This window comes from Lycorma delicatula, chromosome 8 (assembly GCF_047948215.1).
Source record: "Lycorma delicatula isolate Av1 chromosome 8, ASM4794821v1, whole genome shotgun sequence".
Classification (NCBI taxonomy): domain Eukaryota; kingdom Metazoa; phylum Arthropoda; class Insecta; order Hemiptera; family Fulgoridae; genus Lycorma; species Lycorma delicatula.
In genome coordinates this window covers 96,214,344-96,227,649 of record NC_134462.1, presented here as the reverse complement: position 1 = coordinate 96,227,649, position 13,306 = coordinate 96,214,344, and the positions used below count along the sequence as shown (strand labels likewise).

At 28.8% G+C, this 13,306-nt stretch overlaps 1 protein-coding gene across 2 annotated transcripts in view; it reads left to right on the top strand.

The window, feature by feature from the left end:
• Best2 (bestrophin 2) overlaps nucleotides 1-13,306 on the top strand; it is a 380,716-nt gene that overhangs the window by 350,604 nt on the left and 16,806 nt on the right. For both annotated transcript variants that reach the window (XM_075372465.1, XM_075372464.1), the window contains exons 6-7: nucleotides 5,556-5,681; nucleotides 8,031-8,138. In XM_075372465.1, the coding sequence (XP_075228580.1) occupies nucleotides 5,556-5,681; nucleotides 8,031-8,138 (234 nt within the window). The remainder of the gene's footprint in view (nucleotides 1-5,555; nucleotides 5,682-8,030; nucleotides 8,139-13,306) is intronic.

The window sequence follows — 13,306 nt, the reverse complement described above, 5'->3', positions numbered from 1 at the left end:
ACTTTCTTTTTGATTCAGAATTAATCAATTTAGAATTAATCTATTTGATTCAGAAATAAAATAAAAGATAAATTTTTAAATTATCACATAATATTTTAAACATGATATTTATGTTTACATTTTATTAATATTGACCTTTTTTCACTAAATTAATCTTTTAAGATAAAATTTTGTATTATGTAAGCCTTTATTTATTTTATTTTATACACAAATTTATAACAAATCTATATATTATAATTATTTCTTCTTTTTTGTTTTTATATTAACTATTATTAGCAAATTTCCAAAGAATTTGGAAATCGCTACTCCACCTGAACATATTTATTTACATGGATATGTCTGTATGTATAAGATTTTTTCATTCTCTCTACCGGATGCAAATCCTAATTGGTTTTGATGATACTGGTGGGGGTAATGTAAATTATTGGGAATAGAGCTCTATTGATTTTTAAACAAATCAGTTCACAGGAACCAGAGTTAGAGCCAAAAAAAGACAAACTTTTCATTATTTTATTTGGATCTTCTCAGTTATCTGTGGCCATTGAATAATTAAATCACGCACTTAAACTAATGCTTTCATGAAAATTGCAGCTCCATTTAAGTATACATCAGTTTTTTTTTCTCTTCTGCTTGATATCACCACATAAGCTTGAAGCTTGTGCGTGTATATGGAAATGTAATATATAAAAAATGCCATGCCTGACCGGGATTCAAACCCAGGACCTCTGGATGAAAGGCCAAAACACGCTACCACCTGTGCCATGGAGGCCGACACGATATTAATCCAATTATTTTAAAAAGTATATATATAATAAGCATTATTTTTAAAATTATAACAATAATAGACAATGCAGTTATAACAATAATAGACAATGCAATTATAACAATAGACAAATGCAAAATAATTAATATAATATTTAAAATATAAAAATAGTAATAGTAAATATTTTAAAAAAGCTTTGGTAAAATGTACTTCAGTAAATCTGTATGTGCTGTGATCTAGCATATTTTATTTAATTTAGTGGATGATTTAATTCAGAGGTGATACATATCAGAGAAGATCCTTATTTTGACCTTAAGTTGAATTTAACTCAAGAACGACTCAACCAATCTTCATTAAATAACTTCAGCTACACTAGTACAGCTTATCTGTAAATTTCAGTGAAATCGATATAGTAGTTTTGGAGATTTTCAAGCCACTAATATTTATATATATATATCCCATATATATATATATATAAATAAAAATATAAATATTTGTTTGTTCAAAATCTTAAATCTCCGAAAGTTCTTCACTGATTGCTTTGAAATTTTGACACAATGTTGCATTTGTATACACACGTGTTTTTATATAAGATGTCGCAACTGTGACAGATAAAAACATGCTTGTTTTTACCTGTTGTTGGATGTAAAAGCAACACACGCTATACTAAATATTTTACGATTCCATTTCAGTGTTTCTGATATGTGTGTCAGGTACATACCAAAAAACTACTGGACTGATTTATGGGTGAGGAAAAAAGGAAAAAGGGAAAAATCAGAAAAGAAAAAGAGGGAAAAATTGAAAAAAGTAAAAGGGAAGAAGGGGAAAAGGGGAAAGGAGAATAAAATGGGAATAAGGGGAAAACAGGGAAATAGGCAAAAGGGAAAGTGAATATGGGGAAATGGGAAAAGGAAGGGGGAAGAGAAAGGTTAAATTTTGTGAATTGTGTAATGTTCATTTTGGTAATGTTTTATCAAACTTTAATTGTGTTCATTTAATCTATATATGAGTATATATATTTGAGTATGTATATATACTCAAATCTAGCAATAGCGAGAAGCATTGCTGGGTCTCCTAGTATATATATATATATATATATATATATATATATATGTCTAAGGAAACCCCAATTTTAAGTGAATGGTATTTTCATATTCCTCATACGTCAAAACGTAAAGAAACTTAATTTTCACCCCCACTCCCACCACGAAACCAAAAATAATATATCCTTTTCTTTGAAAAGTCATTAAATAAAAATGCAATTACATAAAAAAAAAAGGGTAATCTAATCCAAAAAGTACCTGACCAAAAGTACCTGATCCAATGGTACCTGACCTTCCATTGTACTACTTGCCTTATTAGGGGCATTTCTCTGAAAGTTTAGTTGTTAAAGTTTAGGTAAAAGGAGACAGCAAATTTTCTTCAATAAACTTATATTTTTTATATGATGCAGCTATAGTGTATCATTACAGACCACTTCTATCCACTGGAGTTGAAGCTTCCTTCTTCAATGAATATCTTTGGAATAAATGTGTAATGTAACTATTTAGATGTTCAATCACCTCTTATTTAATATTTCTTTCATTTATCTCTCTCTTTCTTTTCCCTCTCACTCATTCTCTCCATTCTGGTATGCAATTCACACATGGATAAAATATTGATCTTTATGAATTGCTGAAAGATGTTGTTATATCCTTCTTTTAGGAATCTGGATAAAATTTGATGTACAACTACATTTTTTTACAAATTATCCAATTTTATTTAGCATTTTTTAATAACCAAACAGAACTTTTTTTCCAAACTGTTGTTCCATTGTCTTAAAATAAGAAGTAATGCTTCTTTCATGTACATTAGAAAGGTAATCTTTGTTGTTTGATTTGAATGCTAATATGATCAGTCTGCTTTGAATAGTGGGGTTTAATTAACAACTCTGTTTTAGTAATAATTGATCTGACTTTAGAATAGCTTGTGTAACTTATTGGGGAAGTATGATAATAAAAAGTAAAAATAAAAAAAAAGTTTAAAGACATATGTAATTCTTTTTAATTTCTATGAAAAAACAATTTTTTTATTTTTTTTTGTAAAATTTTGTTCACTTACTTTTTAACATTTATTAGATTTTGTAGCTTTCTTTAATTTATTTTCAATGATGACATTGACTTTTATGTTTTTTAATATGATGACCCATAGAAGGTCAGTTTATTGTAAAACAAGCATGACCACAATTTTTTTTTTAATAACTCAGTCGTTAAGTTTTTGATGTATTACCTCTATTGCGAGGTAATTTATTATATTTATTTATAAAGAAAATAAATTTACGTGAAATCTATATATCAAAGTAAATAAACAACAAAAAATCCAAGAACTACAATGATAATGACGTAATTACTTAATTTTTTAATGTTGTGCTGATGTTATTTCTTGGCTAAAAAAACAGTTCCTTTTTCTGAAGGTCAAATAATCCAATCAGCATCCGGATCAAGTATTGATTTGACACAGTTTTGTAATAACCATGTTAAATAATATATGTAATGTTTTTACTTGATATTTCTTTATTATACCGATACAAAAAATTACTCTACCAAAAAATTTACTTCATTATTATTATTATGCAAGGAAGCTGGAACAAGCTCACAAGGTGTTTCAGCCATAAGGCCAGTTGTGAATTTCTAATAAAACTAACCTAGATTTTCCTACCCTATACCTCTTGTAAGAGACAGAGTTTTTCTGTTCAGGTTAAAAATGTCTGTACTGACTGAAATACATGTGCTATAGATTGGAAAATATTTCTGCTCATGGGCTACACATTTGAAAATGAGTGGCTTGCAGTTTGTAGAGACTGTAGATAAACTCTATATGATGTCGACCTGGAGAAGATTCATATTACACAGTTGCTTAGAGATCAGTCCTTGTTCAGTATTGACAAATAGGATATTCCTCAAGCTACACCTATCTAACCAAATTACAGAATTCAAAAGGGGCCTTTTAAGTTTATAAATAGCATCTTCCCTAGACTTATGGATATTTACACTGATTACTAGTGTACTCAATAAAGACCAATTGAAAATATTTTTACTGCAGTTTCATACCATAGCCAGGCTCAGATCCAATAAATTACTGCACTTCCACGTTAACTGAATTTCTAAAAAATATTTCTGATATCAGTAGTTGTACTATTATTAAAAGCTATTCTTCCTTCAGAATTGTGAAAAATTATTCCTACAAAAACTCTTTCAAGGTTTATTTTGCTCTAATCTTTATCCTACAATGCTAGAATTAGTATATTCTTTTAGATGAAATGTTCACTTTGTGTTTTCTTTTTTGTATCTTTGTAACTCCAGAATTGCTACACTGATTTTTCATGAAATAAGTATGGAATGGTTCATCTAAGTATCATATTAGTTCATTTGATACAGGGCAATTTATAAAAATTAAAGTAGCAGATATAAATTGTTTAAATGTCATTAGAAGGGGTATAATATAAAAGTCCTTGAGAATAGAATTTTTAAAATACTCTTTTATATTGCTTTACTTTTAATTGCCAACGTTTTCTTTTATCCAGATCTACTTGCCATTCTCTATTGATCTTCGCGTCCTTTCGTTTTGGGCACTGATATATGTCTGTATTAGGTTTTATACTGGTGGAGAGGACAGTTTCACTACATTGAATCATATTGTTTACACAATACATATAGGCTTCTCAGCTGTTCAATTGCATATTATTCTTGAATTGCCCTTATATTCTCTCCTGGTCATCACTGAAGTAGATAAGGGATGACATTGAGGTGGAGAGGCAGGTCGTCATAATCATAATATTTATTTTAGGGTTCTATAACAATATGAAAAAAAATGTATTGCTTGATAAAACAATAGTAATAAAAATATAATTAGAATTAATTTAAATTTATTTCTAGAATTTTTTAAAAATTGGTACTAAAAGAAATAAAAACCATTGTGTGTTATAAATTAATTTCAAATTCAGCCTTTAAACCCTCCCAGAACCATTTTTCAAATTTGAATTTGAACAGCTCTCACTATGAAAATTTAATTAATTATTAACTTGAATTTCTTAAATTTGAAATTGTTATATAATTACACACTGAGTTAGTGAATCAGGAAAAAAAATGGTTTTGATATTCACCTCTGGTTGAGACATTTTTTAATATATAATTAAGGGCTGAGTTAGCCAGGGAAAAAAATACTTGAGAATTAAATATATAGTTTAATGACTAGATGTGAAATTATTCCTTTTCTTCTTAGAGAACAATCCTTACAGAACAAACCTGTTCTGTTCATGTGTATTAAATCATGCTTAAACCATTGCTAAATATTCATACATTTGTGGATTAATTAGGATTTTAATTAGCTCCTAGCACATTTATAATTTTATTTCCATGTATCTTTATTCTTTATCTTTTTTTTTGTACTTTTTAGAATTTAATATTATTTGTTATTCCTGATATTGTTTTTTGTTTTTTTTAAATACCTTTTTACAGATGATTTCAATATTATCACTCATAATTAATACTTTGAGTAAGAGTGTTTGTAATTTTATGTTTAAATTTAACACATTACATGCTTGAGAATGTGCATGAGCATGACTGTAGTAGATGCAATTAGGTTATAAGTTTATAGGTTGCAGAATATTTTTCTATTTAATTTGTTTATTTCTAATTTAATTATATGCATCTATTTTTTTGATATCTTGAATTTATTGTATTAATTTAATTCAATATTTAGATTATTCTATCATTTCTTTTTTAATTATAATATCTTTTTAATTATTTGACAGGTAGTGACACTATCAGTGTATTCATATTTCTTGGCAGCATTAATGGGAAGACAGTTTATTATAAATAAAAATCCCAATGTCACTGAAGAGCCTGATGTATATTTCCCTTTCTTTACAACACTTCAGGTACTGTAAGATCTTTATATAAACATATATTTCAACAGCTGAGTATATAGATAAATATATAAACAAATTAATAATATGAAAGAGTGATTCATGAAGAATGTAACAAACTTTCAGGACATGTTCTACTGGTGAAAATAAAGAAGAAAGTTCATATAACCTAAGGTTTGGAAACACTTCATTAGAAAGCGTTGGCTGGTAAAGGATTTCGCCCTGATTTTTACGCCTTGGATAAAATTAGGTCAGACTATAATTATTAGGGCCCAGATAATAGAATAAATTTAGTGGCTTTACATGCTGATCTGAAAAATTGAAAAAAAATAAAAATAAATAAATAGGTCCCACAACTATATTTCTAGTAGTTTTCAAGAAATCTGGGGTAAAAGACTAAAGATTGGGGTAAAAAAAACACACTATTTTATGTTTGGCATAAAATAACTTTAGGTAATTAACAAATAAAATTTTTAAATAACATTTGCAGAAAATTTGATTCAGAGTAAAACTGTGTGAATAAAGTCCACAGAAACTAAATAAAAACATAAGAATTTCAAAGTTTATTAAATACAAAATATGACAGATTTTAACTTGGTATTAAACAAAATGAAATTTTCAATATTACAAAACAAAAAGAATTAAATATTTTAGAAAAATAACAAATACAAACAATTAAATAAGCTGCTGAAAATGTCCTCTGTCTCAGTGGATACAGGCCTCTACCCAACGAACAGTGTTTTTAGTGGCGTTTCATATTTTAGCAGGGTTGTTTTTTGTTAGTTGCATCACACTGAGAATCGACTGGCCTCCAAGGTTGCCTGACTTCACTCTTCTGACTACTACGTGTGAGACCACCTTAAATCATTAGAATGTAACAAGGTGTAATACAAGAGAAGAGTTAGTTATTAGAATTCTCAGTCTATTATTAGATGCTCAGTACCAAAGTGTTTCCGAACCTATGTTTATATGAACCTTCTTTTCAATTTTCACCAGTAGAACATCTCCTGAAAGTTTATTACATTGAACGTGAATCACCTGTATTTAATTTATTCATTCATAATTATGCATAAACATGCAAAGGTTATTTTATTTATTTCTTCTAAACAATCTTATATATTTAGTTCAGCATAAATTACTGCAATTTAAATTTATTTCCGTAACATGACTAAAATGTGATTAGCCAAAGGTAATTTATAAAAAACTTCAGTTGCTGAATAATAAACCTGTCTCTTTTTGTCAGTGATGTTTTATTTTAATTTTTTTATTAACTTCCATACACCTTATTGCTTCCATAGACCTTGTGCACTCTATTTGTCTTTTGTTTTTTTTTTATATATATATATATATATATATATATATATATCAAGAAATTAAATTAGAATTTCCTTAAAGATATCTTTTTTGTATTTTAATTAAAACGACTAAGAATAAAGGAAAATTTTCTCTCAAACCTTTTATCTTACTGGATTATTGACTGAAACATTAAAAAATATGTAACGCACAATAGGAGAAATATATTTTCTCAATTTAGCAAAATAGTATAATAATTTTACTAATTGTACACACTAATTTTGTACACTATTGATTAATTGTTAAGTGAACTTAGTATCCTACAGTGTGGTTCTTGTTTCTCACCAATATATACACATATTTATATATAATTAATAAAAATTACCTATGAGCAATTCAATGATTTCAAACTTCATATAAATTTCCCAATTCTTAAGCTTTTCTAATCAGTAGACTCATTATCAATTGTAAAATACTATATCAGATAATGAACTACATCATCAACATAAAAACTGGTAGTTATGATCAACTCATCACAATCAATCTGTGGTTCATCCATTTATATCCAAGCTTTTTATATAAGCTGTTAAGTTAATATTGGGTTTACTATTTTTGAATGTTCATGAGTGATTTTTATTCATTTATTATTTTTGATTTAATATTAATTTAATGTGAAGTGTGTTGGAGAAACACAAATGGTTAGTTTACTTTCTGAACCAGACATTTTATTAATTCATGGTTGGACCAGCTATATTTTAGAAGTGATGGCTTCTCAATACACTGTCAGCCACCAGTATGTTATCGAGTTCTAATTAACAACATCTTGGCGTGTTGATCCAGAAATGTAACAGTTTATGAATATATTTGATACATGAAGGAACAGCTGCCTATGAAACCTAAATCAATAAAGTTATTTTAGATATCTGAAAATTGTGGAAGAATCGTAAAAAATGATTAATTAATGAGAAATTTACTAATTAAATTGTCTAAAAAAAATCTAAATTGATAAATTGATTGTTTTAATTCATTTGAAATAAAATACATCTTTATAGTTTTTTCTTTTTACAGTTTTGCTTTTACATTGGTTGGTTAAAAGTAGCAGAGGTTCTTATCGGTCCTTTTGGTGAAGATGATGATGATATTGAACTCAACTGGCTAATTGATAGACATATTAAGGTCAAACAACTAATATTTTTATTATTATAGGATGAGTTGTTAACAGGGAAGGAATCATAAATAATTATTGTTGTCATTGGTTTATGGAGATTCTAATCTTTTTCTTAGCTTGAATCTTGTTCAAAGATATTCAAAGTTCATGGAGTTAACTAGATATATATAAATTTTTTTTTACAGTTTTTACAGTTGTTTTTTTTCACAGTTGTTGATTTTTTACATTCCATATTGTTCATATTTATTAACCATATTATTAGTAAAATATATTTTATTGGTTTATTAGCTATATAAACAATATTATACTCTTTTTTATTAAAAGAATATGAAAAGTTACATTTTATATACTCTTATGATATCAAAATTTTTTTATAGTGAAAAATGCCCAGTCTGTCTTGAAATTTGAACCCAGGATCTTATGAAAGAAGAACTACTTTGAAATATATTTTATCTAATTTGGCTAACTGCAGATAAAGCCTTTTTTTGCATAAAAAAATATTTTTTTATTTTATCAAACATTACAAATTTTGTACCAAATTATCATAGTAATATTTGTACCACCAAATAACTTCATAAAAAGTAAGAACACTTAACCTATTGGTCTGAAGTACTTTCAGAGCATCAGCTGACTTATTTTTGTAAGATATACATAATTGCGGCAAATAGATGAAGAAAGTAGCATTTGGAAAAATATAGTTAAAAGAAGAAACAGACTTATAGGCCACATACTAAGGCATCCTGAAATAGTCGCTTTAATATTGGAAGGACAGGTAGAAGGGAAAAATTGTGTAGGCAGGCCACGTTTGGAGTATGAAAAACAAATTGTTGGGGATGTAGGATGTAGAGGGTATACTGAAATGAAACGACTAGCACTAGATAGGGAATCTTGGAGAGCTGCATCAAACCAGTCAAATGACTGAAGACAAAAAAAAAAATACATAATTAAAATATGAAAATTAAAAATATTACTTTTAAAATTATACATAGTCAAAAATATTAAAAATATCAGTATGTATGTACTGTTGCCATTTTTAAAAACATACTACAACCACCTTGGTAAGGCACAGAATAGTATTATCAAATCATTTAATAGTTACATCAGGCCACCAAATTTATCAATTTATTATCAAATTCATTATGTTTATTTATAACTTTATAATTATTTTTATATTTATTAATATATTTTTCCAGTATATCAATTTCCTTATCATTATTACATATCTCTATTTTTTTAAATTTTTTTTATATAAGTAATATTATATTTATTTTTTATTAGGTGTTCTATAACATTTGAAAATTTAGTACTACGTTTTTGTAATTATGATAGTGTTCAGTAAATTACTTATGGGGTTTTTTCCTATATATATCTTCACAGGTGTTACACTTGATTTTATGTAATTCACATAGTTCATATTTATTAACCATATTATTAGTAAAATATATTTTATTGGTTTATTTGGTATATAAGCAATATTATACTCTTTTTTATTAAACAGGAGTATTAGCAACATTTGTAGTACTGTTCCTATGGTGTTTGACTGCAATATATTTCTTCTTCTTAAAATGTCTCGTCTCCCTGACATTGACTGTCAATCTGTATTCCTCTCTGTTCTGAGCATTCTGAAAACACTTTATCGCCTTGGATACCGGTCCAATCCTTAATGTTGTCCAACCAAGAGGTTTGTCTCCTTTTAACTCCTCTATGCTCCTCTATTTTCCTCTGAAGAACCAATTTCAATAGTTGATGCTGGCTCCCCCTTAAAATGTGATCCAAATATGCTAGCTTCATGTACTTAATAGTTGTCAGGAGCTCTCATCCAAACCCAGCTCTTCTCAAAATTTCTTCATTAGATCTCTGTTCTATCCATGGGATGCAAAGCATTATTCTATGGAATCACATTTTAAACGCTTAGTAGACCACATTTCCATTCACTTAGTTGTCGCTAATTTCAATGCCCAGACTTCACACCCGTATATTAACATAGACCAAATCTAACATTCTTTGTCTAAGCTTCAAATTCAGATTCTTATTGTAAAATATGAACTTCATTCTAAGAAAGTTTACTCTAGCAATGTCTATTCTTTGTTTCACCTCTTTATAACAATCCAGCTGGATGGTGAAGTAGCATCCCAAATACTTGAAGGAAGTAACTCTTTATACTTAATAACTCTAATATAGACTAGTCAGGGTGTTGTTCATGGCTTAATACCATGAATTTAGTTTTTGATTACTTAATATTTAAACCCATCTTAAGCCTACTTGATTAACTTGATTCAGCAAAAGTTGAAGGTGTCAAATCTATATCTTAAGATCACAGAATCATCAACATATCTACTTGTATCGATAACCTCTCCATTCACTCTTAACCCAATATATTTTTTATGTGTAATAATTGACTATTATCATTATAATTCTTTAATTTGGCCTTCTTATATATATTCTTATTATTTAAATATTTGTTAATTAATTTATTAAAGTTATTATTACTTTATTCATTTTATCAGTATATATGTATATTCTATGTATCATATTTCTAAATGTATTTATTATATATATTCATTACATATTAGACTCTTTATGAGAAGTATATATTATATTTAGTTTTCTATAAATGTCTTTATGATTTTATTATTTATTAACTATAGTCTATTATTCAGATTTTTTAAATATGACAACACTATATACATGCTGATAGTTTTAATATTTTTGTTTAAATATAATTTTAAAAGTAATATTTTTACTTTCTTGTCTAGTCCTATAGATGTAGAAGGGAAAGTATTGTAATCAGTCCAATTTGGGCATATGTGGTTTTCACTAGATCTCGACTTTTGACACCTAAAGAACCCAAAAACCAGATGGAAATTGTCTGAATATTCATATGTACATGTGTGTGTTCAATTTTGTATTCTAAATCAGTTTATAGCTCCAAAACTACTAAGACTGATTTTGACCAAATTTGGTCAGATTACTTCTGTATATGGAACATTGTTGCCATTAAATTTTTAACATAAAAGGTCAAGGGGGTGAGACTGTAAAGCAAGGCTACCATCAGTATCTAAAGATTTCACCTAATTAAGGTCTTATTTTTCTTACGCACATTTGTTAACAGTAAAAAAATAATAGTATTCACAAGAAACATTTTTTGCACAATCACACTTCCACCCCAAAAACTGTTCTAATCTAGTGGCTAAGTGGGTGTACTGTATCAATAGTACCCCTGTTACCACAAGGAATGCTAGTGTAGCACTGAATTATTTTAAATTAAGTTGTATGTGTATATGTGTGCAAGCTGTGCATCAGAAAAAAGTCACATGACTGCAAAGACCTACAACTGTGTTGTCAGCTTTTTAATTTTCATACTTTAATTATGTGTATAATATAAAAAAGGGAGTCTATGCTTTGCCCAACCAAGAAGCACAGATTGGTAGCAGATGCTCTGGTGAATGAATTCTGCCATTTTGGGATACCAAGAGAGGTACACAGCAACCAAGGGTGGAATTTTGAATCTTGTCTTCTGCAAGAGGTCTTCGAGCGTTTTGGTATACATAAAATGCCATATCATTGCACCTACAGTTAAATGGTATAGTAGAACGTTACATCAAAACAATAGAGGAGCAACTAAGAAAGGTCATATCAGCTAATCACCACAATTGCGACAAGAAACTACCTGTACAGCTGCTCTATAAGCCATTAGAAATATAAATTTCTATTGGCTTATAGAGCAGCTGTACATGCATCAATTGGCATTACTCCCACCAAGATGATTTTTGTAAGAGAGTTGATATTACCGCGCAATTTGCTCTTCGGTTCACCGCCTGGGAAACAACAACCCTCGATCCAGTACACAGCAGAATTGGTGAGTCATCTAATAGAAGTACATCAGTATGCCTGACAATATCTGAAGATGGCAGTGACCATAGGAAAGTAAAGTATGACTTACAGGCCAACTCATCTGGGTTTCAAGAAGGAGATTGAAAATTTCGCCCAAGGAAAACAATCGGAAGATGTCCAAAGCTTCAGACAAATTGGGAAGGATCTTACACCATCTTGAATAGAATCAACGGTACGGTCTACAGGATTCAGCGCAGTTCAAGAACAAAGAAGATTGTGGTTCATCTGGATCACCTGGTGCCTTATCAGGAAGCAGTTTGGGACAAGCAGCTTTAAGGAGGGGGGCAGTGTAACAAGACCAGGATAACAGACCTGAGTAAGAGATTCCTGCCAATTGAGAAAAAGAAATAGAAAATAAAATAATAGGAGGAATCCAGAAAGGGGCTAAAAGAAATTCTAACGCAGGTTAGGAATGCATGGGAATGAAAGGGCTCAGTCGATCATTCTCATGCTCAACTGGGGTCTGGTCCTGCAAGTAAAGAAGATAGGAGTATAAATACTCTGGGGGAGATCAGTTGAAGATTAATCTAAGCAAGACATTATGAAGTCAGTCTGCGAGATGAAGTCTAAGCGAGACATTATGATGTCAGTCTGCGAGGAGATTCTGCAAGACAGCATTCTGCGAGGAGGTCAGTGAAGGAGCAAATTTCTAGTGAATTAAGTTCGACGTCATTAAGGTGATGTCATGAGTAATTCCAGTACACAAAAACAAGAAATGATTCAGTGAGTTACTGTTAGACTGCAAGTGAAAAAGATAATATACCAAATTTCACTCATAGACTGTTAGTGTAGTTTTATTTGTGAACAGCAGAGGTATTTGGAGTGTAAGAACTTTATACTTGTCTTATCTATTGTACTATTGTTGTTAATACAAGACTACAAGACTAGTGGTTAAAAGTGTCAAGACTACCTGATTGAGCCGTGAACACGCAATAATATACGTATACTAATTTTTATGTTACTTTCTTTATTGATGAATCATTCTTTTGATTTTTATGACTTATTGTTGATTTGTGGTTTTTCAAACTATGTGTATGCACTAATATTTACTTTAGTCAGTTACCCAGGATCTGCCTGAATGATTTTTTTTTATTAATATTGAGTAATTATTGTAAAAATTGATTATATGTATAGTTTAAAAAAGTTCATTTATAAATACACTAGTTGATAGGGTGTATATTTGTTCAATAATGTCATTTAGTTATTTATGGAAGGTACACAAAATGTTTTTTTTATTATTTACATAAAATTGCATTATTTTTAGATTCAATTTGAAGTTTTT